The 26310-nt window shown below is 44.4% G+C and overlaps 2 protein-coding genes across 11 annotated transcripts in view; one reads left to right on the forward strand and one right to left on the reverse strand.

Annotated features, from left to right (window-relative positions):
- The window catches only part of SERHL2 (serine hydrolase like 2), a 23465-nt gene extending 7878 nt beyond the window's left edge, over positions 1-15587 (reverse strand). For 3 of the 7 annotated variants that reach the window (XM_083400329.1, XM_083400328.1, XM_083400325.1), the window contains exons 1-6: positions 6532-6673; positions 3383-3532; positions 2876-2989; positions 1771-1812; positions 1505-1524; positions 624-698 (exon numbers count right to left, since the gene is read on the reverse strand). In XM_083400329.1, the coding sequence (XP_083256455.1) occupies positions 624-698; positions 1505-1524; positions 1771-1812; positions 2876-2989; positions 3383-3530 (399 nt within the window). In that variant the 5' untranslated portion in view covers positions 3531-3532; positions 6532-6673. Of the gene's footprint in view, positions 1-623; positions 699-1504; positions 1525-1770; positions 1813-2875; positions 2990-3382; positions 3533-6095; positions 6474-6531; positions 6674-15210 lie in introns of those variants that run through there. The other 4 variants (XM_083400326.1, XM_083400324.1, XM_083400323.1 and 1 more) reach the window with 4 other exon arrangements.
- LOC310658429 (suppressor of cytokine signaling 1-like) lies at positions 14200-24386 on the forward strand. Of its 4 annotated transcripts, none has more exons than XM_083400353.1 (4): positions 14200-14991; positions 16411-16591; positions 18819-18970; positions 22490-24386. In XM_083400353.1, exon 4 carries the CDS (start codon positions 22565-22567, stop codon positions 23198-23200), a length of 636 nt encoding a protein of 211 aa, XP_083256479.1. In that variant the 5' UTR covers positions 14200-14991; positions 16411-16591; positions 18819-18970; positions 22490-22564; the 3' UTR covers positions 23201-24386. The 4 variants fall into 4 exon arrangements, with proteins under 4 accessions (XP_083256479.1, XP_083256480.1, XP_083256481.1 ...); XM_083400354.1 differs by having other exon boundaries at positions 18860-18970; XM_083400355.1 differs by having other exon boundaries at positions 16539-16591.
- The last annotated feature ends 1924 nt before the right edge of the window (positions 24387-26310 follow it).

Raw genomic sequence — 26310 nt, forward strand, 5'->3', positions numbered from 1 at the left:
GGGTTGCAGACGTAGACCGAGGTCCTGACAAAATCTATGAGTAATCTTGCTGAACTCTGACCTAAAGTCCAAAGCTGGCAAATAACAGGACTGTGTCCCTTCAGATCCAGATACGGTGCTTTCAAACAGATTGTAAGTCTTGTTCTTGTTGAGCCAAACCAGACAAAAATACAGTAAGTTGTTGAGGCAAATAGGCATGAGTCTGTGTAGCAAGCAATTTGCACTTGCCGAAATGGCACGGGTGGCTGCTCAACTCACATCACGGGTTCCAACCCACATCTGTGATTTTAAAAATTGCTAATTACATAAATTGTGTTTAGCATCTAGCCTAGGCCTGAGTAAAGCGATTAGTTGTGGTGCTGCATTTACAGCAGCAACCCTGGGCACTGTCAAAAAGGCACAAGTATTTTGTCCAACCTACTTGCCATGTACCCACTAGCCTTCCACCTTATAAAGGAGGGCAGAGGTGGGGCTGCCTCCCATATGCCCCACATCAGGCTCAACACTACCTCAAAAATAACCACCTTCTATTAGCAAAGAAACTTATATAGCTTCTTCAGTTCATGCCACTTCTCTCAACTATACTGCAAGGGTAGCAAAAAATAAATAAATTAGAATTTAACCTGAGGTGCAGGATAAAAACCATACGATTCCACCAGGATCAGCTTGTCCACCAGTTCAGGGAAAATACTAGAGAACTAGGAAGACAGAGGGAAAAAGAAAGGAAGTTTAGCTCTTTTACCGCAGGAACAAAAAGTAATTTCTATCACCTCTGTCCAGATAGCATTTCTTATTCTCTTGTGTGTTTGTCCCAGAAAAAAAACCCTGTGTTTTGAGAAGAGACATTTCTATATAGATAAGTGAGTTCTGCAACAAAATGTTGCAATGTAGAATACTCCTCTGGAGGATGGTCTAGTCTTTGTCCACTTCCTTTGGTTTTCTATTAAATTTCCAACAGCCAGACAGCAGTCCATGCCTACTGAGCATGCTCAGTCTTCACTGGGCTATTTTTAATTTAAAAAATCCCTCTCTTATTAAGAGTTTGTTTCCTAAATATGTTTTTGTACTTCTGAAAAGCTGAGGGTCTTGAGCCTGCCAACCTGTCCCTCTTGGGGATGGATGGTGAAAGTTTGGCAACATAAAGACCAGCACTCAGAGAAAGGAGATTGCTATTAGTGTAGATAAGTGGGAGCCACAGCACATTGTTGCAGTCTAGGGTGCTGCTGTTCAAGATCCCAGCCCTTCTATTCCTCCTTCCCCCACCCCAAAATTTTATCCTCCACCCCAACTGAGTCAGCATCATGTGGTCACTCAATTCTCATTGAGCAGTTGGGGGGTGTTTCTTGTTGTTTTTCCTTTTTCTAACACACTTCTGCACAGAATTCTTCCAAGCCTTCTGATATGTTCCTCTTGTGTGTGGATGGTGTTGTTCTTTCTACATAATCAGTGGCACTCAAACCCTGAACACGGGAAATAGAGGGAATAATGATAAGAATATACTCACCATGCCTGCAATACTCCCACCTGTAGGAAGGAAAAAGGAAGTCAGGTTTATATGAACACAGAGTATGAACCACAGTGACCACCCATATAGTCCAAAGGGTATAAACTGACCAGCAATGAGAGAACAGGACCATAATTTGATAAGTGAACAAACAAGGAAGGGGGGGGGTGCAGTGATTTGCCAAAGAGAAAGAGAAATGGCAGGAAGTTGAGTTTTCACTTATGTGTGAGAAACACCAGCTTCCTCGGGGGACAAGAGGTGCTTACCCAAACTGTGGCCCATAAGGGTAAACCGATTCCATTTCATTGCTTAAAAAAAAAAAAAAGAAGAGCAAATGAGAGGCTGAGTTAAGACCAGATAGCCCAGGTTTCACAAGCCCCCGGGCAATCAGCAGCATCACAATACAAACATTAGTCACATCACGGCTCAACTTGGTGCTTCTAGATGTTTTGCACAACAGCTCCCAACAGCCACAGCTAGCACAGCTGGAAATCATAGTGCAAAACATCAGGAAGGCACCAGGTTGGGGAAAGCTAGTGCAGGCTGTCGCAGGCAAGAGACAGGTAGGTAGCCATGTTGGTCTGAAGCAGTCAAAATAAATAAAAAAATTCAAGATTCAAGAAGTATCTAAAGAAGTGTGCATGCACACGAAAGCTTATGCCCAGAACAAACTTAGTTGGTCTCTAAGGTGCTACTGGACAATTTTTAATTTTTTTAATTTATTTCGACACGCAAGAGAGTCCCTCTAAAAGGGAATGCCTGATTGAGTTCTTTGAAAAATAGGCAGCTAACAAGCTGCACAGGAAGAAATGGATGTTGGGAAATTGGGAAATGGTTAATGCTGCAATGGGAGCAAATCCCCTAAATTGCACAGGGAATGTTCATAGAGGCTCAGCTCCAACAATGTACATTTCCTACAAGGAGGCTACGCCCTATGAAATGTGGCTGTGCTTTAGCATCTGAGAAGCGCACTCACAATTATGAACTCTTCCACAACTAATAAACAGGAATGATGTCAAAGCTCAATGCCTACTAACCGGTTTTACCAAACCAGATTAAGGTGAAAGGTTTACACCTACTCTTGAGAACTGCTACACTGAGAATTTACAACCTGTAAAACTGTAACTGTATGTATGTGCCAGTTGTGACTAGTGTTTTATTTTAGAGGCTTTGGAGCCTGTCTAATTAAAGCAAGGGCTGCAAAGTTTTATGTCTGGCCTTGAAAGCCTTGAAAGTGGGGAGAATTTGCTGGCTTCGGCTGATCAGGAAGTGGGAGAGAAACTGTCTTGACTGCAGCCAGGAGAAATATAGATCCAGGCCACTGAGAAATTCAAACTGCCTGCAGGCTGCAAACAAATCCAACAGGCTCACCTGCTGCTACCCTGCGCACGTCACCCACATAATCCATGAAGTGATAGATTGCCCCAGGTGGGCGGTGGGATGACAGGCCGTGTCCTGCAAGATCAATGGCCATGTAGTAACAATCTGAAAGAGAACAAAGGGAAGAGAAACAAATTAGGGGCCAAACCACACTCCTGTATAACATACAGTGGTACCTCGGGTTACATACACTTCAGGTTACAGACTCCTCTAACCCAGAAATAGTACCTCAGGTTAAGAACTTTGCTTCAGGATGAGAACAGAAATCGCACAGCGGCGGCGCAACAGCAGCAGGAGGCCCCATTAGCTAAAGTGGTGCTTCAGGTTAAGAACAGTTTCAGGTTAAGAACAGACCTCCAGAATGAATTAAGTACTTAACCTGAGGTACCACTGTACTACAATTTCATTGTATTGTTACTTGTGCACCACAACTAACTATTGTTAGCCAGCTGTTTAAATAAAGGAATAAACAACGCAGGACCCAACAACGAATCCTACCTTTGGGAAGTAAGGGGATGAGCCTGTTGAAAGTGTTTGCATTGTCCAGCCACCCGTGCAAACAGAGGACAGGGCGGCCTTGTGGAGATCCCCATGCCTTGGCTGCGATGTGGCCCCAGGGGACCATTAACTTCATCTCTGAGATCATGTCTGAAATGAAACAACAGAAGCGTCTCCTGGTGATGATAGTGTTACCAGAGAAGGCAGTCTCACCTATGTCTCATAACCACTGCACACCAACGCTGATCAGTGTGGCATAATGGATAGAGTGTTGGACTATGACCTGGGAGACCAGGGTTTGAATCCCCAATCACTGAGTGACCTTGGGCCAGTCATGCCATCTCTCAGCCTAACCTACATTGCAGGATTGTTGTGATAATAAATTGGGGAGAAGTATCTGCACCACCTTGAGAGAAAAGGAGGCATATAAATGTAATAAATAAACAAACAAAAAGTCGATAAACAGATTCTGGCCCTGTGTATCCAGTCACTGAAACAAATATACCAGGCAGCGCTGGTTTGTCTGACTGACTGCCTCTTCCCACCCCCTTCAGAAAGATTGTGTTTTAAGGCAACATTTGCTAGCGTGCTACCCTCCAGATGTTTTGTAATGGCTGGGACTGACAGGAGCTGTAGTCCAAAACACCTGGAGGGTGCCAGGCTAGTGACAGCTGTTTCAGGGCATGCTTTTAACATTATCTCCCCAACTGAGAGCTTCATGGTGCTACAATTTCAAGCCATTCTAGTTTTTCAGCATCTATTGTTTGCGATCGTTTTATGAGCCCTTATTGTGTATGATATACATTAAAATACTCCTTTTTCCCCCCTTCCCCTGGGAGAAAAAAAGAGGGAAGGGTGAATGAGAGAAAGCACGCAAGGAGAAGTGAACTGACAACTGACCCTGAACTCTCCCTTCCAATGGTAGAATCGTCTTAGAATGTGGTCCTGCACTGGTTACCCAGCACCACTGGTTCCCATAGCACTGTGGTCACGCATAGTTCCCGTTTGGTCTTTGCTCCTGTCCGGCTTCTGGTCCAGTAGCAGGGGAGGGCAGAGTGACCCTGCTATCATGGTTAAATCAGTTCCCGGTGAAGTTTGGGCTTGCAGTGATGCAGGAATGGGGGCCCATTGGGATGGTCTGCCCCTAGGCATATTTGGAACCTGACAATGATTAAGTGCTTCTTGACTCAGTGAGTTTCTGCTGCTATTCCCCGAAGTTCCAGAAGCTTGTCAGAAGATGATGGGCTTCCAGGATTAGCTTAAGGTCAAAGGCTGACCCACCACACCCCCAAAAAATGTCTCTGAGCATGTCAGAGGTGATCAAGGGGAATGGTGCTTGCCTTTCCTGCCTCAGCCAACATGAGCCATCATTCTTTTACACTCACCCACTGATGGGGGCTACCATGTCCAATTAATAATAATAATGGTGATGGTGATAATAATGATAAGGATGATGATGATAATAATAATAATTTTATTATTTATACCCCGCCCATCTGGCTGGGTTTCCCCAGGCACTCTGGGCGGCTTACAGCACATACAAAAACACAGTGAAACATTGCTAGTGACATTTATGGGATGCTGATTGAACACTGATGACATTTCACAAGTCTCAATATTCAGGGTCTTATTCTCAGTTTGCAGTGCAGCTTTTGCCCACCACTGACGCACACACACACACCACAAACGCCATTAGAAAGCACAATTTACTGCACAATTAACCATTTGGAAGGCTTTTCAAGGCTGCCTCAAACCAGAGCCTGGCATTGAGGTGGAACCTTTAGGTGTCTGTTTTGCCCAGGCTCACCACTCCCGTCCCACAAGAACCAACATAGGTGGGAAACAGGACCCCTGCTTCAAACACCCAGTACATTTACGAGCACAATTCAAAGTGTTGGTGCTGACCTTTAAAGCCCTAAAGGGCCTTAGCCCAGTATACCTGAAGGAGCGTCTCCACCCCCATCGTTCTGCCTGGACACTGAGGTCCAGCTCTGAGGGCCTTCCCTCCCTGCGAGAAGTGAGGTCACATGGAACCAGGCAGAGGGCCTTCTTGGTGGTGGCGCCTGCTGTGTGGAATGCCCTCCCATTAGATGTCAAGGAAATAAATATCTGACTTTTAGAAGACATCTGAGGACAGCCCTGTTTAGCGAAGTTTTTAATGTTTGATGTTTTATTGTGCTTTTAATTCTTTTGGGAGCCACCCAGAGTGGCTGGGAAACCCAGCCACATGGGCGGGGTATAAATAACAAATTATTATTATTATTATTATTATTATTATTATTATTATTATTATTATTTATTATTATTATATAAAGCAGCTGAAGTGGAAATGGTATTTTTAAGTCAAGGGCAGTATGAACTCCCTCCATACAGCACAGCTGACATCAAAACTGAGAAACAAGTTTAACTGCAGGTGCCTAAAGGTTACCAATATTTGAATCAATGCTATTGCATCAGTACTTATATGGTTATTGGGTAAGAGAGGAGGAAAATGAGAAGATAAGGTAGCCGCAGTTTACCTGTTTACTCGTTGACCTCTCACACCCTTATGCAATGCAGGACACAACATCGGAGGACTACTGACTAACCTACTTTTACTGCACGCATCTGTGCCCGTACGTCCCATTAATTTTCTTAATTAAACTTAATTTCTAAAACAAGCCCACTGGGGTCAGGACTATCTATAAAGCACAATAAAGTTGTGAATCTGTACCGGTGAACGGATCCGGTGGCGAAGGGCAGGGTCGGCCGCCGCTGCACATGCTCAGAGGCACCCTCTTCTCCATTGCGTCTCACACAGAGCCCCAGCGTAGAATTGTCGAGTCAGACGCTGTGGACTTTGCAACAAGTTGCGCCGCCCGCGGCCTGCCTTATCACCCCCTAACAATCCTGAACACTCAAGAATGCGCGTGAAGGGCTCGAAAAGTGTCTGTTGGCGTTTTCCTACCAGAAATACAGAGCTGGGCAGGCCTACGGAGGGGACTTTCTCCCGTCTCCAAAGCCGCTGACCCAGCGCCAACTCTGTCGAGCATTAACAAAGTGGAAGGCTGAAAACTCTGCTTAATAATTAAGAGGGGAAAGTAACGGCGTGAAAGTACGAGGCACCGGACCCGCAGGGACCGCTGCAATGATCCGGCCAAGTCACTCACCGCGGGACGCAGATCTCTGGCTTTCAAGCTGTGCGAAGAAAAGCAACTCTCTCCCCCATCTGCAGCTGCCGGAACCAGAGAGAAAGACTTCCCTCTGTGCGGCGAGATGCAAAGAGCAAGCTTGCAGCTCTTAAAGGGACCGGGCGCTCCTATGCAATCCTATGCAAGAATTGAATCCTATTGTCACAGCGCGAGCTTGTGCATGTTTACTTGGAAGGAAGCCCCATTATGCTCAACGGGGCTTACTTCCAGGTAAGCTTGCATAGGCTGAGACCGCATGGAGGATATCTCATTGATCACTGCCAAATTCGCTTTCCAGTAAATTTGATTGCATGGGGTTGCCCTGTAAAATGTAAGTTGTAACTGGGATGTTCGATCCTGACCAGGGGCCTGAAAGGAAGCGGGCTTATGAAATGATTCAGCAAGGAGCATCATGGGTTGAAATCAGCATTCGTCACTGGCATAGCTTGAAATGTGCAAAATATTTTACCATCTTCGTTTATATATTTCCACTGTTTTGCGCTGTCTGTCACATGTACAACTATCTGTCTGTTGGACACAAGTTGTGTGTGTCCAAGGTGCAATGGGTCCCTGGCTCTCTACGAATAATTTTGTTCCCTTGAGCCTAAGGTGGCTGACTTGGAAAATCTGAGAGGACGGAGGATGAGGCCTTTGGGGACGTTATAGCTATGTCCTACTCCAGGGATGGTAGTTTCCCTGCTGTAGGAAAAATAAGGACCCCATGCACCTTTTTAGCTTCCCTGACTGAACTAAACTGCTGCAGTTTGGATACTATCTGTTTCCATCCCCGGTACTGGGTAGCCTAGCCTTCACACACCTGGGTGTGTGCCTATCCATACACATTGTTTTCCCTATAAGCACTGCATCCAAAACCTCAGTTTCCTGGGTATATTCAAGCCGCCTTGTCACAATGAGAGGCATTTTGCTCCTAACAAAATACATAAATTGAAGCTAACAGCTCCAATGGTCCAATGTAGCCTCCCCTGGTGGCCACTGCAGGTGAATTCAGCTTTGAAAGTTGAATAGAATAATTGCTGTCCCGTTATAATTAGCAAGCAAAAAATGATGGGGAACAGCAGGAGTCACTATGGATTCATACCGGCTTCCAATCCACAGTGGTACAGTAAAAGGCTCCATTCTCTTGTTTGCAGCAAAAGCCAGTGAAACATTTTCATGTGGCCAGTGAAACATTTTCATTTCTGAGCTGGAGTTGTAGCTGCCAGCTTTCTTCTAGCAGAGCCCTGGCCTGCTGCCTTTAACTGTTGTGTCATCAGAAGCAGATGAAATGTCCTCTGCTTCTTCTACATGCCAGGAAAAGCTTTACCTTCTGAATTCCTGTTGGCACAGAATTTATGGTAAGGCACATCAGCCTGGCCAGAACGAAGACTGCAGACCAGTGTGGAAAATAATAACTATTCTCCTATTCGCATTTGTTTAACACAAATACATGGTTCCCCACAATATTTGAGAGGAAATTGTGACAAGCAAGGCTCTGGTACAAACACGGCTCTAGCTTAATAGTCCATAGAAACATCACCTATCAGGCTTAGCCAGCAAATAATTCAGAGGCTGCCTGACATTGAATCAACACTTTAAAAACTAGATCAATCCTAGTAAAATTCATTTGCAAAGATTATTTTGAATGGATCAGGTGTGTGCGTGCGGTATTTAGCAGCTTTCCCATGAGACCCAAGTTCCACTAAGTCAATCAGCTCTTAGTGGAACTCGGACCTTACTGGAAAGCAATGAATACCACACACCTCTTCATTCAAAATAATCCTAGTAAATGATTTTTACTGGACAAGCTGAATGATCTAAGCATCACATCATCAACGAGGGAATCAATGTTCATTTAAGGGAACAGGCTCGGAAAAGTGAATGCAATATACTTAACAGAATGTAATATACTTAACAGATGGAGCATCAGATTAACCATCAACAGGAAATCTCTTGTGAAGCAACATCTCCTGCATTCAGAGCCAGCCTTACCCTTAGCCAGAGTGAGGCAGCTGCCTCAGGCAGCAGCTGTTGACAGGCAAGGAGCAGCAGGGAGGTGATAGAGAACAGAGTTGCAGCCTATGTGTTGCCTCCTTAGAGAGCCCACTGCCCTCAGGTGCAGTGAGCCACACTGATCCACTGAAAGGATTGAAGTAAGATGAAATTGTCATTCCAGTCAATGTACACACATGCCATCCTGTCCATCTCAGTCACCAAATATTGTGGGCTGTGTTCTATATATGTGTGGTGACAGGGAGAGAGAGAAGGAGGGAGGACGGAAAGGTGTCATTGCCCAGATCCTGCTGCCATTTCACCATTCTTGCTATATTTATGAATAGTACTACTCATCTTTAAAAAAAATTAAACAACTGAACAGGCCTCAATAGGCATAATCATCCTTCTGGCAGCAATGCTGTATTTAGTACAAAGATGGTGAAGATCTGCCCCACCAGATGTTGAACTGCAGCTGCCATCATTCATGACTAAGGTGGCCAGTGCTCAGGGTTAACACAAGGAGGAGTTCAATGATATCTTGAGGGTTACAGGTTCTCCATCTTTCATTTACCACATAAGGAGAGCCTGCTGGATCAGGCCAATGGCCCATCTAGTCCACCATCTTGCTCTCACAGTGGCCAACCAGATGCCTGTGGGAAACTGGCAAGCAGGACCAAAACAGGAACACTCTCCCTTCTTAGGAAGGTGGCGGAGAACTTATGAAAAGGCAAGTGCCTATTACCTCATGCTTTATTCTATTTACACATTGACACTCCTGAACGCTTAACCAAAAAAAAAGGGGGGGGGTAGAAAAATTATAAGAACCATAAACATTATAATAAAATATAGTCAGTATTATCTCCAAAATGTCAGAAAATAAAACTGAATTCCCTGCATATATGTCTAAATAAAACACATTGTCTCCTGTGAATAGAGCTATTCAGTGCAGGTTGCCCTGAGGCAATACCTGGTCTGGGCCTTAGACTTAACAAAATAGTGTGGAAAGTTTGGTGATGTGTTTCCATGGTAACTTAATTATTAAAGCATTTTCCCTGAAGTTTTCTGAATGGCTAACAGAGGTGCTGCCAGCTTTGAGGGGGCTTTCAGCAAGGTGCTTGCTTGGGGGGAGGGGGGAAGCTACCATGGCCACATCCCTCTTCTCCTCCCCTCCACTTTTTGTTTTTACCTGGGGTTGTGACCTGTGGTGGTGGTGGTGGGAGCACACTTTTCTTTCTCCTTCCCTGGCTAGTTGGCTATTCAAGGGGGCAAGGCTACCTGGCAGCACTATACTGGGAGCCTCCCAAAGTGGCTGGGGAAACTCAGCCAGATGGGTGGGGTATAAATAATAAATTATTAAATTATTATTATAATAATGCACTATCAATGTGCATGGTGCTTTAAGTATTAGTGGGCAAGTCCCTACGCTGAGTAGCTATCAATCTGAAACACAACAGAAGGGAGATAAAGCAGGGAAGGACACGAAGACAGAGGTTTCCAAGTCTGATGAAGGTGGTCCTGAATTCATGCCTTGGTCAAACCAACAGTGGGCATTCGGAAACACATAATCTGCTGCTAGAGAACACTAGCTCAGCTCCATTGTGTTTTTGCTTTCCTATATTGTCTCTCACTCTACAACTTGCCCACAGCTGACTATCAAGACATTGCAAGGCCAGTTTCTTTTCTGCATCCATTCAGACAAAATAATACTCGCTGGTTAACAGATAACACCAAGAGACTGGCCTCTTCTGTGTGATCTTCTACCTAGCACCAGACTTATACATACCCAGTGCCTAGAACCTCTCTACAGTATTGAGAATGAGGAACAGGGGGTTTTGTCCATAACCGACCTTGGACCACCCACTCTCCAAACACAGCAGGATTTCAAAAGCACTTCTATTGACAGATGCATTATTGGACTGGCCTTTTCAAATACTGGCTTAGTGCAACTCTGGAATTTATGAACCTTTGGACTTTCATCCATTTTTGGACAAACTGGTCCATAGACACTTTGCCTAACTTACTCCTGGAAGCCACTGCTTGGTGATGACTTTGCACCACTGTGCTCCATGGTGTTTTCTTGCTACAATCTGGGAACATGAGCTTCATTTGCCCTTGGATTTACCCTCTCATGGAGGATCCCCGTTCTCTCTTCTGCTGAAGTGCTTTTGACAAATTGCAAGGAAGGAAGGTTTAAAAACTAACCAGCACCCTCTTCCCCTCTCTCTCAATTTCTCCCTCTTGTCAGTACTGCCAGCTCTCACCCTTTTCTCTCCATATACACTATACTGCATTTGGCTCATTGCTGCTTCCCCCTCCCATCTGGGATAGTTTTCGGTAATTGATCTTGCAGTTGCTCCATGAATAAAATCCCTTTTCTGGAAAAGCACTGATTTCCTCTTTCCCTCCTAGGAATTGTACAGGATACTCTATATTACTGAAACTACAGAGTTCCTCATGCGGTCCTACTGATCTGGTTAAACCTACTAGTTTTGGGGTGCCAGCTGCACTGGACTGACAGGAGTCTGTTCTCCAGCACAAATAAAATATTAAGAGTAGCAAAAAGCAAAGGTTTCCATAACAATCATCTGGCATCACAATGACATCAGGTGGCCCATTTTTGCCCATGTGGTCTGCAATTAAACTGGCAAAGGCACAGCCCTGTGCTTTGCAAGCACTGATGATCAGCTGATTTTTGGGGCTTACAAAGCACCATATCGGGGCTTTACCTGGGGTTTTGCGAGCCCTCTTTCTGCTCAGCTTTACCTGTCCTATAGGTAAAGGGACCCCTGACCAGTTGTGACTGACTCTGGGGTTGCAGCGCTCATCTCACTTTATTGGCCGAGGGAGCCGGCGTACAGCTTCCGGGTCATTTGGCCAGCATGACTAAGCCGCTTCTGGAGAACCAGAGCAGCACACGGAAATGCCATTTACCTTCCCGCTGGAGCGGTACCTATTTATCTACTTGCACTTTGACGTGCTTTTGAACTGCTAGGTTGGCAGGAGCAATGCTTTTCTTCGGGGGAGGGAGGAGGAAATGTGTCGATACTCACCATGACGTGGTTACAGTAAGTGCTACGATTTTGACCAGTGTAGGGAGGGAAAGGTGCCAGTACTGTGTATCCTTGAGTACCCCCAGAAATACCTGACTTAATAAGTGACCACTCTGGTGCCACAGCAAAATCCCACCAGCCATCTGGGTTCCAGATGGGCTTCCTATCTGAAAAGAAAAGTAGGTTTCAGACATGTATAGGGACATAGGGATCAAACAAGCATGGTAGCACATTTGGACAGGGAGAAATGTGTGTCATGGGCTTTGGTTCTTTCTCCACCAGCATCAAAAAGGAATCACTTTCCTGGAAAGCCTTTGTCACAGTTCCTTAATGAACTGGTTTTGTCCTAGAGGAGGAGGGGAGGAGCTTCTGTGAAAAGACCTACTAATCTGCTTCCTGGCAGGAGGAAAATTGGCTCAATCTTTCACTTACCAAAATATAAGGATTCTTAAAGGAAGCTGTAAAGAGAAAGATGTAGTGTAAATCTACTTATTAAAAAGAGCTACAGCCCCCTTTCCTTTTTTAAACAATCCCAGGTATATTGCAGTGTTACAATTTTTATGAATATATTCCAAATAATATTTGTTTGGGAAATGTTACAAGCAGTGTTCCCCCCCCCCCCCCGGGGCGGGGGTACTCCAGGGTATACAGTACTGGCAGCTCCCCCCCCCCCAGTTTTAAAAGTGTGGCATTTATTATAACAACCTCATGATGAGTACCAGCACCATATACACTGGTTACAAGCATATTTCAGGTGCATTGTATTTCAGTATTATTTTGAGATTTCTAGCTTTTGCTAATTTATCCAGAGACTCAAAATCCTAGGCAGCAATGGCACAAGTAGGGTAGAAACATATGGAAACCCAGAAACCATCTGATGACTCAGGAGGATTGTTTTGTCTTCTTGGCTGGTGCTTCTGTCAAAGCCTTGGTTGATCTCTGGAATCAGGAAATGGCCTGGGTGGTTGACAGAAGGTACTCCTGAGTACCCCCACCCACCAGGCAGAACTTGGGGTGATTAAATGGTAGGTACGATGGAGACTGGAGAGGGAGAAAGGAGGCTTAGACTAGAGTTTACGTTAGGACCTCTTGCGGTAATGAATTCTAGTTTGGCTATGCATTGTGTAAAGTAATACTCCTTTTGCCTGTTCAGAATCTTCTCTAACATTCAGCTTCACTGGGTGGTTGTGGGTTGTAATACCGAGAGGAGAAAAGTTTCTCTCTGCCCAGCAACACACACACACACCCGCTTCCTGAGTCCCTGATGCAACTTCGATGCCACAGCAAATCCAGTGGATGGAACTTCAGCAACTGCATGTCATGAATACTTCTCAGTTTGTGAAGTCCGATGATGTGGAAAGGATATCTAACAGGATACATAGGAGGTACAAAGTCAACTACCCGCAAACCTCAATTCTTTTCTGCTCTCGATTGCTGCCAACAGCGCTTTTGGTCACTCTGGACTGGTGTTCCAGCTGCATCTGTTCCTAGAGAAGGCATATCTATCTAGTGCCAATTTTCTAGAAAAAGAGGTGCCAGAACTCTCCATGAACACCTCCCTTGTTTTCTTGGAATCACAATGGCACCCACCTGAGAGGTGCCGGAGCTGAGTTCTGGCTGAAAAAGAAGCCCTGGACCTATCCATGGTGACACCCCCTTCTGTTCTATCAAGACCAGATTACTGCAATGAGCTCTACATGGACCACCTCTGAAAAACATCCAGGCATGGGTCATTGGCCCAGACTCTGATAGTATGTTACCAGGAGCTAGTTCTTGGGGCGGGGGCACATTACACCTCTGTTAGAATAGTTGCATCAGCTTCTGGGTTGTTTCCAGGCACAATTCAAAGTGCTGATTTTTTAACCCTTTAAAGCTGAGAAAACTTGGGTCCATTATATTATTATATTTATTTTTGCTTCTGCTGCTGATTTTATTTTTGATTGCTACTAATATTATGGTAATTGTGCTTTTAATATTACTGTCTGCTGCCTTGGGACTGGAGTGAAAAGCAGACTACAAATACTTAAAATGCTGCCTTCTCCCTTATGAGCCTCCCTGCTCTTTAAGACCAGCAGGGCAGCCTCTTCACTTGGTCCTGACCCTGGCTGAGCGAGCACATCCAGCAAGTGCATAGCATAAGGTGGTCTCTGTGGCAAAAGCGACAGTACGGAACTCTCTGCCTAGTAAGGCTTGACTTTGCTCTGGCTCTGATGACCTGTCATATGGTTAAGAAGATAGGACTTTCCCTGTCCTGCCACTGCCCTGCTGCCCACATTCGGTTTTTCTAAGGATGCTGTTGGAAGCCCCCCCCCCCCCCCGTTGAGCATTTAAATAAAAAAACATTGAAAGGTGGGCTAAAAATATGTGGGCTAAAAATACAGAGTAGTTAATAAATGTATTTAAACTGAATTAATTTTTTGATTGAATCATTAAAAAGCGAACGAGTAAACAGCTACTGGTTTCTAATCCTTGGCATTAAATTTGGATTTTGCTTGCCACGCTCTGTAGCAGCCTCAAGTGCGCTAGGACAGGTGGCCTTGGGCCAATTGCTCTCTCAGGATTGTTGTGAAGATGATAAAGTGTGTGTGTGTGTGTGTGTGTGTGTGTGTGTGAGAGAGAGAGAGAGAGAGAGAGACCCTGTATGTTGCCTTGAGCTCCTGGGAGGAATGGCCGAACAAGTGAACTATGCATTGCACAAAATTAATGGAAGTTTCTCAGAGGGGGCTGGAACTCTTGACGGGCCCTGCTTCAGCGCCGAAATCCGTGCAGTGGAAATGCTAATTATCAACTGGCGGTCATTAATGCAAGCATTTCCCCTCATTTCGAACATGTTCTTTTGATTTTGCATTAATGGGCACCTTCTGTTGCGTCACACGGGCGGGGAGAAGCAGCGGAGTAGGGAAGAAGAAGCCCCCCTCCTCTGCGTTTCTGAGTAAGGGGGCCAATTGCGAGTTGTCCCTTAAGTGCCCATTCCTGGAACGAGGAACTTGGAGGCCGGTTCCTTGGGCAGCGCGCAAGCTTCCCGCACGCGACGCGCTGCAAAACTGCTAACCCCCCCCCCCCCGCCGGGAAGCCCGCGCGCCGGGAGCTGGAGCTGCGCGTTGCTCTCGCTCGGAAGAGCTCCGCATTTCCCAAATCTTACTCTTCATTTGGTTCCCTGTTTTATTTTTTTAATTACTCGATATTTTTTTTTGGGGGGGGGACCTTTTTTCTCCCACCCTTCACTGCAAAAAGAAATCGAGAGGTTTGGTGGGGGTTTACCCCCATTAAACAGCCAAAGAGAGGCATTCACCGTTTTGCAAACTGAGTACAGTATATTTCTTTCTCCCTGCTCAAACCTTTCCGGGTTCTCCAGCAAGAGGAAAGATTCGCCTGCTTTGTAGCAAAGTGCAATGAAGTAAGTACGCAAAGTTCTTTTTGTGTTTTTTTGAGCTGCTTCAGGGAAGGGGGGGGCGACTGGAAGCGGAGTTGTTTTTTTTTGGGGGGGGGGTTATAGGGAATATCTGGTTCCCCTACCAGTTAAGCCACCGACGTCATGAAGGTAAGAGCCAGACTGAAGCTGCAAACTTAACCCCACATACCTGGGAGGAATCCCCATTGAATTCATAAGACTTACTAGAGAGTAGCCGTGCTTAGGATCCGGGTGCAAGCAAGTTAAGTTTGGGTCTCCTTGAAATCGAAGGTGCTGATGTTAAATCCTGACTGGGACCTAAGTTCAATGGACTTAGACTGGATCCAGCCCTATATCTGACAAAACTGGCCGTTCTCTTAAGTGTTGCTGTTGTTTTCCCGCGCAAGGCTTTCGGATCGCTGCCGAAGCACGCAAACGGTGCGCCCGGCTCCCCTCCCGCGCTCGAAGGCGCCCGGGAGCCCGCGGAGTCAGCCGCCAGCCCCGCAGACAAAGCGCTCGGCTGCCGCCAAGGCAGGCAGGAATGCCGCGGAAGGATCCGCAGCTGGGACCAATTAGTGGGGGGGGGGGGGTTCCTGCGAGCTGATCTGGCGGCGGGAACCGTGCGGTGAAAAGAGACCTGGTTCCCCCCTTCTGTCTCCCTCCCCCTCCGATGGAAAGCTGTGCTGTTAGTTACCCCTGCCTGCTTCAAACGGTTTGTTTGAGTCACATCTCGGGAAGGAAGCAGTGGCTAACCTCAAAGCCTTTTTTAATAGCTCCTGGAGATGAAGAGAGACTGCAGAAGTAGTTAAACAAGAACAGATGTTGGCGTTGCAAACACCGTGCCCTTGATTTAGAAGTCCGGACTTGATTTAGAGCAGCTAAGCCTAGAAAGCTGTAGAAATCTGGTGGCAATCGCCTAATCAAGAAGAGCCCCTGCAGGATCAGGCCCAAGACCAGTCTGGTCCAGCCTCCTGTTCTGGCAGTAGATAACCAGATGCTTATGGGAAGCTCACAACAAGTAGGGCCTGAGTGCAAGAGATACTCCCCACTTGTGGTTCCTAGTCATTGGAACTCTGCCTTTGGTATTGGGCATGGGTAAGCAAACTAAGGCTGGGGACCGGATCCAGCCCAATCACCTTCTAAATCCAGCCTGTGGATGGTCTGGGAATCAGCATGTTTTTACATGAGTAGAATGTGTGCTTTTATTTAAAATGCACCCCTGGGTTATTTGTGGGGCATAGGAATTCGTTCATTTTTTTTTTTTCAAAATATAGTCCAGCCCCCCACAAGCTCTGAGGGACAGTGGACTGGCCCCCTGCTGAAAAAGTTTGCTGACCCCAGGAATTGAAGATAATAGCCATTGTATCTTCCATGGATTTGCCTAACTCTCTTTTAAAGCTGGTGGTTATTGCTGCATCTTTTTAGGAGCCAATTCCAACATTCAGCTTCATTGGATGGCTGTGGCTTCTAATATTACAAAGAGGGTGAGAGAGAGATGCTCTGTGTCCACTTTCTTCATCCTCTGAATGGTCTTCCTGGTCGTCTTACCCCAGATGTTTACTTGGAAGAAGGGTCCTCTTTCTTCACTGAGACATATGCCACTTAAGTAAGTATGCATCTGATTGTTGCTTTAAAGTCTTTGCAATGTGACTTAGAACAGTTGGTGTCGCTTTTGTGCATTGTGCTACCACTTCAGGAGCTCCCACTTGGAATAGGCTTGCTAAACCCAGGCTAGTTCACTGGGAGCTCCTTGAACTTCTTCTTCAAAGCTTAGAAAAGCATAAAATTGGAGCTGGATGGGGCATTGGAGATCCTTTAATCCAGTCCTGTGCTCGGTGCTGGATTTTGTAACAAACGCATCCCTGAGAAATGGCTGCCTAGTATTATCTTGCCATGCCCTGTTTTAAACACATAATCTGCTTCTATCAAAGCAAGTGTTCGTTTGTTGGTCACTTGTAACTAGTGTTTTTATTCAAAATATAATTATATTTTGAAATCTAGGAATTTCTATGTATGGTAATACTGGATTTGTTAGCAAGCTCTTGGCTGTAAGCTGGTACTACTGAGTACTACTAAGCTAGTACTAATATTTATGTTGCTTGTGCCTGAGTAATTGCGTTATATGACACAAAGGATGGGATCGTTTGGAGCAGGAGGTCAGTTACCTAATACTGCTGCTTAGCACTTGGAATACTGTCTACTGAATGCTATACCTCAAAAGGGGTTTTGTGGAGCTGGAGAAAGTTCAGAAAAGTGCAACCAAAGCAGTCCCCTGTGAGAAGTTAAAATGTTTGCGGATTTTTGGTTTAGAAAATTGATTTGATTGGGGAAAGTGTTTTCTTCCTCTCTCGTGAAATTAGAGCTGAACCTTGGGAGATATAGGACGCACAAAAGGAAAGACTTCACAGCACAATTCACTACTACAATGTGACAGTAATGGCTGCCTCCTTGGACAGTAAAGACTCCTCCTAGTCAGGATAGCTCTGTTACCTCCAGTATCGGAGCCCACGTGCCTCTGAATACCAGTTTATTGGGGAACAAAAAAGTGCCGTTGCAGTCATTGTTCAAAACATCCTTCGCCTTTCCTTAAAATGTGCTGTATTGTCAGTATTTTTGTTATTTTATCTGCATTCCTAAAATGGTGTTCTAGTCAGAGATGCTCTATGTGCTCCAAAGTGCTTCCGCCCCATTAATGCGGGGGCAAGATGCTAGGAAGGTTTAGGGGAAGGGTGAGATTTCTTGGGCATGAATTTTGAGGGAGTTCTCCCTTAGTAAAAAATATAATTTGGAGCTGCTATGTTCTGTGTTCCTGTGTGGAAAAAGTGGGGTCATATGGATTTACGAAGTTCGGACTATATCCATCTGGTATAATACTGGTATTTTGAGAGCAGATGACTAATGAATATGAACATACCTATGTTCTCAAGAGCAGCTGGAAGGTTGCCATATTTCAAAAAGTAAAAGTAAAAAAGTAAAATTGTTGAGAAAATAAGCTTTTGAGGGGAAACCTAACCCAAAAACAGTGATATTTTGAGCTGTTTACGCTGCTTTTTCCATTGCATTGCCATACATCCGGGTTTCCCCTGACATTTTGACTGGGCACCATTTTTACACCTGAAAACCAGGACATGTCAGGAATATTCCTGACGTATGGCAAGCATAGAGTAGCACCACTTACCACTTTGCATTAGTTTGTAACAAAATCTGGTCAGTCACAATATGAGTGTAGGGTGTAATTTGGTGCACTGTTGTTGGTATTAAATAGTTGTCCAACATAGTCCGATGAGGAGTGCTGCATTGTAACCAAAATAGTAGATTCAAATGCTTTACTCGAATGTTAAGACTCGAAAAACTTAACATTTTGATGAATAAACCATCTTCCATTTTGTTCGGATTGAGAAATGAAACAAATGAACCTCCTTTGGCTGCATTGGCAACACATTCCTATAATGTTCCTGTTCGGTCACAGAACTGATGCATAACCCCAAAATTCCTGCATTCCTACCTTGTGCATTGATGCCAGTGGCATAAATTAATAAGTCCAAGGTAGCATCTTTCCTTAAGTGTGGAGCCCATGCTTATCTTTCTGTAAGGACAGCTGACCCCATTCTGAGTTTGAAGTGGTTGTATAGAACAGATTACTGCCTCAAATAACCATGATTAGATCTTCATTGCTGTTTTATACTTATAATCAAATGTCTCATAACATTGCAAGATGTGATTATTTCAATCACATAATTCATTTATAATAATTACTTGTAAAGTAACTAAATAATAAAAGGTAACATGCATTTGGAGGTGCTATCGTTTTCTCTCTCTGCCTTTTTAATCAGTGTGAAGATATCACAGGCTTTCTCTGGCGGTTTAATTATAGACTGGCAGCCGCTCTTCATGGCTATACTTCGTTGGGGAGCTGACAGTCTGTTAGCAGGAAGAACCTCTCATACGAGTTTGAGTCAGCACGCTTCCAAGAACTGCTTTCAAGGTACTTGATAATGCATGTTCTCTCCTGTTCTGCTTTGCTGCTTTCTCCCCTAGTATCTCTTATGCTTTTCAATGTTTGCAGCTTCTATATTTTAGGCCCTCTTATCATTTTTGCTATTTGTTTATTTTTTAAAGTATTTATGTACCGCCCTCTCATAGAATATCAGGATGGTGCACAGCAACATAAAAACTCAACACACACACACGCAACAGTGCAGAACAATAAATTTGCTAGCTAAGATTCTTCACCTTCATAGTTTGGACTTTCAGTATCATCTTTGTGTGATAAGATGCCTCTCAGTTGGCAAACTTCATTTCTGCTCCAATCTAGAGTCAGACTTTGGGAGTTACTTTTTTGTTTGTAGTATCAGGTTCTCTCCCCGCCCCGGCCGCTCCAATCAGGAGAGCAAATGGGGAGTACAAAAGTCCCAGTTTATATATGACTGTTCTTTGTGCCAGTCATACTATGCGACAGGAACTGATTTTGCAGCGCAGCCCACGTCTACTCAGTATTTGCAGCTTGGTCAGAGCATGGCCTCTCTCTCTTTGCTCTTGAATTCCATAATTTCAGCAACTTTTTTCACATCCCCAAGAATTAATGCACTTCTGGGTCAGTTCCCTTATAAGGAGAGAATACTGGAGAAATTGAGTTTTTTATTGCCGTGTGTGAAAAGGAACATTTTCTCTGAATCACAGTCCTTATGTAGGCAAAATGGGAGATAGCAGGAGGCTTGGGGGGAAACCCAAGTTTTGCAAAGTACAAAGAAACTTTTTGGGGTGGGGAGAATGGCCCCATTCATGTCAGCAGGTTAGGGGAAACCCATGCTTTGCAAAAATGCAAAGCAACTAAAGGGGAAAAACTAAAAGAGAAAAAAATTCTTCAACAACCCAGTGAAGATGGAGCATGTTCAGTGGCCACAGGATGGTGAGTTGGCGCATGGAGTGGGGGAGGGGCAGGAGGGTGGTGGTAATAGAATGGAGTATCCTAGAAAAAACTGTGGCTGGAAGGATTCCTGAACACAAACTTTTCACACTGCAACATTTTGTTTTAGGATCTACTTCTATCTGTTCATTTACAAATATGCAAGGTGGGATGAGTCTTAAGTTGAATCTGGGTTGATTTTGCAACTCCTCATCACCACTCTAGTTTGCTTTTTGCCTACCAGCCTCAAAACTTGGAACTCTTTCTCTTACTCCTAAAATTCAAACTGTTCTCCATCCTTTGGTGTGTGCCTGTGCACACAGAGAACACTGATTTCAGACTCTGCCCTGAGCAATAGTTGTGACCTTTGCAGTGCCCTTGAGTAGGCATGAACCATTAAAAGCCATAAAAGAAGCTGTCTGTCTATCTATGTATCTAATCTTCTTTTGATGCCCCACAAAAGCATTCCCCTAACACCAGGGTGTGAATATGTTTGCTTTAGATTCCTCTCCAGAGATTCTCTTTTAATTTTACATCAGTATTGCTAATGGGCTCACATTGTTTCCTTTTTAATCCATCCCCCATGTTAAGAATACCTCAAAAATATAATCCCTTGTGGTATGCTATAGGCTAGGACAAATGGTGTAAGAAGCCTTTTTTCCTTTTCCTTTTCCTTTCTCTGAAGCTTATATCCTACCTTCCTTCAAGGAGCTCAAGGTGTTATATACATGCACAATTTATCACATTTTTCCATGTATAAGACGACCTTTTTTTCTGATTTTTTGGTGATAAATTGAGGGTCGTCTTATACACGGGTTAATATGCTAAGTAAGTCAGGGCTGGTGCTGCGGCGATAGCAGGGAAATGTTGGAGAGGAGGCTGCTTACCCACTCTGTCCGCCTTACAAAGAGTATTTGGTGAGTGCCGGTATGCAGTGTATTACGGCACCAGTTCCGTCAGCCAGAGTGAGGGGTCTTGAAAAGCTGCTCAACAACTCATCGAACTTACAAAAGAAGCTCAACAACTGTTGAGGGCTCCAAAAAATAGGGGGTTGTCTTATATATGGGGTCATGTTATACGCGGAAAAATACAGTACCTTCAAAACAACCCTGGGTTAGGTTGAGAGACAGTAACACACTGAGGTTCCTGAGTGGATATTTGAACCTTGGTCTGCCACATCCCAGCCTAAGGGCTCACCCACATGGAAGTTTAATGTGGATTGAAGCAACTTGTGTATGTGTCTCTCTCTCTCTGATTTTTTTGTGGTGTCCACACAGCATCCTCATCCTAGTGACAGCTACCACTTCTCCCCACTAAATTTGGATTTTCCCAATCCACAGATAAATCTCAATAAAGGAAGAAAACCCAGTGTAAGATCACATGCTACTTGCCCCATGAACACACTGTGGAGTGGGGGGGGGGGTATTTAAAGGTGTGGTGATGTTTTTCTATTGCCACACCCTTTACTTCCATAGTGTTTCCATCAACCCAAAGGAAAGGATATGGCCTTCTCATTTTCACCGGTTGTTACTGAAGGCACCTTCAAGGCATTTTTATTCTTAAAGTGTTACTGTTTCACAGAAGTGCTGTTGTACAAAACAGCTGTATTAAAAAATAATAAAGCAGCTCCAGATCCTTTCCTGGTTTGAAGCAACATACACTTAAAAAAAAGAAAGTTTGCTCTTCTTTGCAAATCTAGTATATCTTCAGAGCAAGAATTACATTTTTTAAAATATGGGCAAACTACTTGGAGCAACACAGACACATTTTAAACTCGCTTTTACTGCTCTTTAGTGCAAATCTGGCATATTATGTATTAGGTTGTTTTTTAGTCTTGGGTCTATATCTGTTTTTAATGTTTGTCAGTCATTTTGAGTTCATTTTTTCAAAGTGACATAATAATAGTATAAATGTGGGCCCACTAGTTCATTTATTACTACTTCACAAGCAATCTGTGCCTTTTGTCTCCAGCACCTGTAGTTGAAAGTATACTGTTTCTAAATAGTTTTAAAGGCACTGAAAATAAGTTTTAATAAAATATTTCATTGTTTATTTCTTTACACCATGATATGAGACGTTAAGAAAAGAGTCTGAGGGTTCTTGGAAATGTGGAGAAATTATTCTGAAATGTGTGTTAAAATTCCAGAGGTCAGTGGAAACTTCAAATTCTGCCAGAAGCTGGGAGTAGGGCAGTTATGAGCTATTTTGGTACAATTCATAACTATCGTTAGTCATGCCAGAACACTGAAGGCAACCATGCTGAAATAATCATTCTTTGCTGCCATTTGCTGCAAGAGACTAACATGGCTGCTTTCACCAGCTCTGTACCCTTCAGATGTTTATGACTTAAACTCCAATTGTCCCCAGTCATCTGACGGGCACCAGGTTTGCAAAGCAAGTGTGGACTTCTGGGGTAGGGAAATAAACTACATACTAGTGCTCCCCAACTTTCTATTTGTTTGGTTTTTACAGTGGTATTTAGATACAGCTGCTTCTGTCTTTGATATGCCATTGCTTACCTTCAATTCATCCCTTCCTTTTGCCCAAGTAAGGGCCCAGAACTTACCCTCTCATTTGTGTGTGTGTGTGTGTTTGCAGGATTGAATATAAAGACAGTGGTGGCATCTTCCTGTGATTTGCAGGCTTTCTGAGAGATGATCGGAGAGAGGGCAGATGAACAAACTTGGCAGCTTTTCCGCTTCACAGAGGCAACACCAAGAGTCTCCTTTTAGCCCAACACCAACCAGCTTGCTGTCTCACTACCGTGCATTTCGTGATCATGAATGGGAAGTGGTGGAACGGTCGCTTGGCCTCCTGCAGGCCAGTGGATTTTACTGGGGCCCTTTGTCTGTTCACGAGGCCCATGCTAGGTTACTGCAAGAGCCGGTGGGGACCTACTTGCTGCGAGACAGCTCTCAGGGAAACTGCCTTTTCAGCCTCAGCGTCCGCATGCCGTCTGGACCCGTCAGCCTCCGGATCTCTTTCAGCAAAGGCTACTTTTGGCTGAAGGACTGGTTTTCGGACTGTGTACTGAGGTTGCTTGAACTAGTGGTGGCAGGAACCAGGACTAAACCCCTCCACTGTGATGCAATGGGAGAAGCTCCTCTAGTATTTTCCGAGCCCCTCTGCAGGGAGCATAGAGCTGTGCCCACGCTGCAGGAAATCTGCCAACGCGCCTTACCTGCTTCCAGCAGGACTGGGCGGGGTAGTTGTTGGACTCTACCTCTTCGTTGGCAACAGAAATGCCAAAATGTGTGTGGCGGGCAAAAATATGCAAATATTGATGACGCCAATGCGCTAACAGAATGAGTCATTGCTTTTCCTGCTTTCTTAGGGTCTGTTTCAATTTCCTTTTATAGGCTAGAGGTAAACATTGCCTTTCATCTGCACCTTGGTATTCCAGCTGCCTAAGCCAGTCTTTCCTGATGGAACATTGAAACTTGGTTTCAGAGATCTGATGCTGAGATAGGACTTAGTGCACAGAAGTTGAATGCCAATCTCTAGAACCAGAGAGGCACTGCTCTGCGTATATGGGAGATTATTGGAAAACTTGGGCTGCTACCACTTACCTGTGAGTAAGCTTCATTGAACTCAACAAAACTCACTTTGAGTTGACATGTAGAAGATAGCATTGTTATACTTGCAACCAAGCCTTCTTCTCAGTGGGGCAGGTTCAGCAGTGGCTCCATGCATCTCCCTAAATTCTCTTTCCCACTGGGTACTGTCCTCATTGTGTCAGGGTAGGAAGTAGAAGGCTTTTATTTTAGCACTTCCCAGCAACTCCATTATTTGGCTTAAGATTAGCATTATTTTATAAGAAAAATGTGAGTCTTTAATACAATAGTCAAGATTATTGTATTTTGTGATTCACACTTGTGGAAAAATGGAGGAATTTAATAAAAATTAAAAAGAATCTATATCAGATTAAAATAAAACCATCCAACCCCCCTACTACCTAAAACAAGTGGTAGCCAGTGTACAAGGGATTCAGTCGAGAATAAGAAATGAAAAAGGTGCATATTCAGAGTAAAAGGGTAAGTAGAGGTTTTCACTTGCTCAGACTATAATCCTATACCCTCTTACCTGGAGACAAGCCCCACGGAACTCAGATTGAACATCCAAATAGACATACTATATAGGACCGCAGTATAATAATATTTTAGTAATTGTCTTAATCTGCAGTAATTAAAAAAGGTGCCTGAAAAGCGTTTAATTGTATTTATTTAGTGAGTCTTGTAAAAAAGTGTGCTGCTGTCATTCAGTGGGGGAGAAACAGGGAAAACTCTTCTTTAAATGTGTTCATCCTCCTTTTTGTACAGCAGTGTTTTCATGAAAGTGAACTCAATTACTGTAATGTATTGACTTCTGCAGTTTTGTTATATGTAGACTGCAGCATCTGGATATCTAAGTGTGTTAGTGGTGAGTCTGGATTTTGGAAACTATACCATGGTTTTTTGCTCATGATTTATGCAGCTTGATTAAAATTAACACTGTTGTTTGGGGCATTTTCATGGCTCCTGCTACAAACAAAGGAGGACAGCAGGAGGCTTGGAGAAGCATATCAAGAAGAGCCATCTGAGCATCATCTTCAAAATTCAGGGCAACACTGGGACTAGCCAAGGACGGAATTTCTTACTTCGGTGGACTTCATAGAATGCTGGGTGTAAGAGCACCAGAGGCCTGCTATTCCACCACCCTGTTCTCAGTGGCCAAACAGATGCCTACATGATCCACAGACCCCTTCAAATCTCTGGGGTTGTTCTAGACTTAGTCATACAGTACGTAGAATAGGCCCATTGGGATCATTGGGATTAAAGTTAGTCATGACCTGCTTAAGTGTCGTGGATATCAGTAGGTCTACTTTAAGCATGGCTAAGTCTGAAACCAACTTTTGTCACTAGATCCAATCCCATACACTTACCTGGATGCAAGCCTCACTGAACTCAGTTGGACTTGCATCCAAGTAAACATGCATAGGATTTCACTGTTGTACCATTCAAATCAAGTGGGAAGGAGTTCCAAAGGGCACATTATGTGGAACAGGCCTCCTGATCAGATGGTATCTGCAGAACGCAGTGGTCGGCTGGGGATGAGACAATCTTTTAGGTATCCTGGTCTCAAACTGCATAGGGCTTTTTACACCAGCACATTGAACCTAGGCCTAATCAACGACTGAATTTTTAGATCCTTTAATGCAGCAATGGGGAACCTGAAGCCCGCCAAATATGGTTGGTTTACAACTCTCATCATCCCAGGCTGGCTGGGGCTAATGGGATTTAGAGTCCAACAAAAACTGGAAGGCCGCAGCCAAGGAATGCCTTCCCATCAGATGTCAAACAATTACAGTATCTGACTTTTCGAAGACATCTGAAGGCAGCCCTGTTTAGTGAAGTTTTTAATACTCTGTTGGGAACCGTCCAGAGTGGTTGGAGAAGCCCAGCCAGATGGGCGGGGTATTAATAATAATAATAATCATAGAATCATAGAGTTGGAAGAGACCACAAGGGCCATCGAGTCCAACCCCCTGCCAAGCAGGAAACGCCATCAGAGCACTCCTGACATATGGTTGTCAAGCCTCTGCTTAAAGACCTCCAAAGAAGGAGACTCCACCACACTCCTTGCAGCAAATTCCACTGTCGAACAGCTCTTACTGTCAGGAAGTTCTTCCTAATGTTTAGGTGGAATCTTCTTTCTTGTAGTGTGGATCCATTGCTCCGTGTCCGCTTCTCTGGAGCAGCAGAAAACAACCTTTCTCCCTCCTCTATATGACATCCTTTTATATATTTGAACATGGCTATCATATCACCCCTTAACCTCGTCTTCTCCAGGCTAAACATGCCCAGCTCCCTTAGCCGTTCCTCATAAGGCATCGTTTCCAGGCCTTTGACCATTTTGGTTGCCCTCCTCTGGACACGTTCCAGTTTGTCAGTGTCCTTCTTGAACTGTGGTGCCCAGAACTGGACACAGTACTACAGGTGAGGTCTGACCAGAGCAGACAGTGGCACTATTACTTCCCTTGATCTAGATGTTATACTCCTATTGATGCAGCCCAGAATTGCATTGGCTTTTTTAGCTGCCGCGTCACACTGTTGGCTCATGTCAAGTTTGTGGTCAACCAAGACTCCTAGATCCTTTTCACATGTACTGCTCTCAAGCCAGGTGTCACCCATCTTGTATTTGTGCCTCTCATTTTTTTTGCCCAAGTGCAATACTTTACATTTCTCCCTGTTAAAGTTCATCTTGTTTGTTTTGGCCCAGTTCTCTAATCTGTCAAGGTCGTTTTGAAGTGTGATCCTGTCCTCTGGGGTGTTAGCCACCCCTCCCAGTTTAACAACTTATTTAACAACTTATTACTGTTTTACTGCATAATAGATATCGTGAGGGCAAACTTCATGATTATAGGACCTACTCTCCTCCCC

The sequence above is a fragment of the Podarcis tiliguerta genome, assembly GCF_965153285.1.
Source record: "Podarcis tiliguerta genome assembly, chromosome: 10".
NCBI classification, from domain to species: domain Eukaryota; kingdom Metazoa; phylum Chordata; class Lepidosauria; order Squamata; family Lacertidae; genus Podarcis; species Podarcis tiliguerta.

Coding starts and splice junctions, on each gene's coding strand:
- LOC310658429 (XM_083400353.1), top strand. CDS start 22,565: ATGAACAAACTTGGCAGCTTTTCCGCTTCACAGAGGCAACACCAAGAG.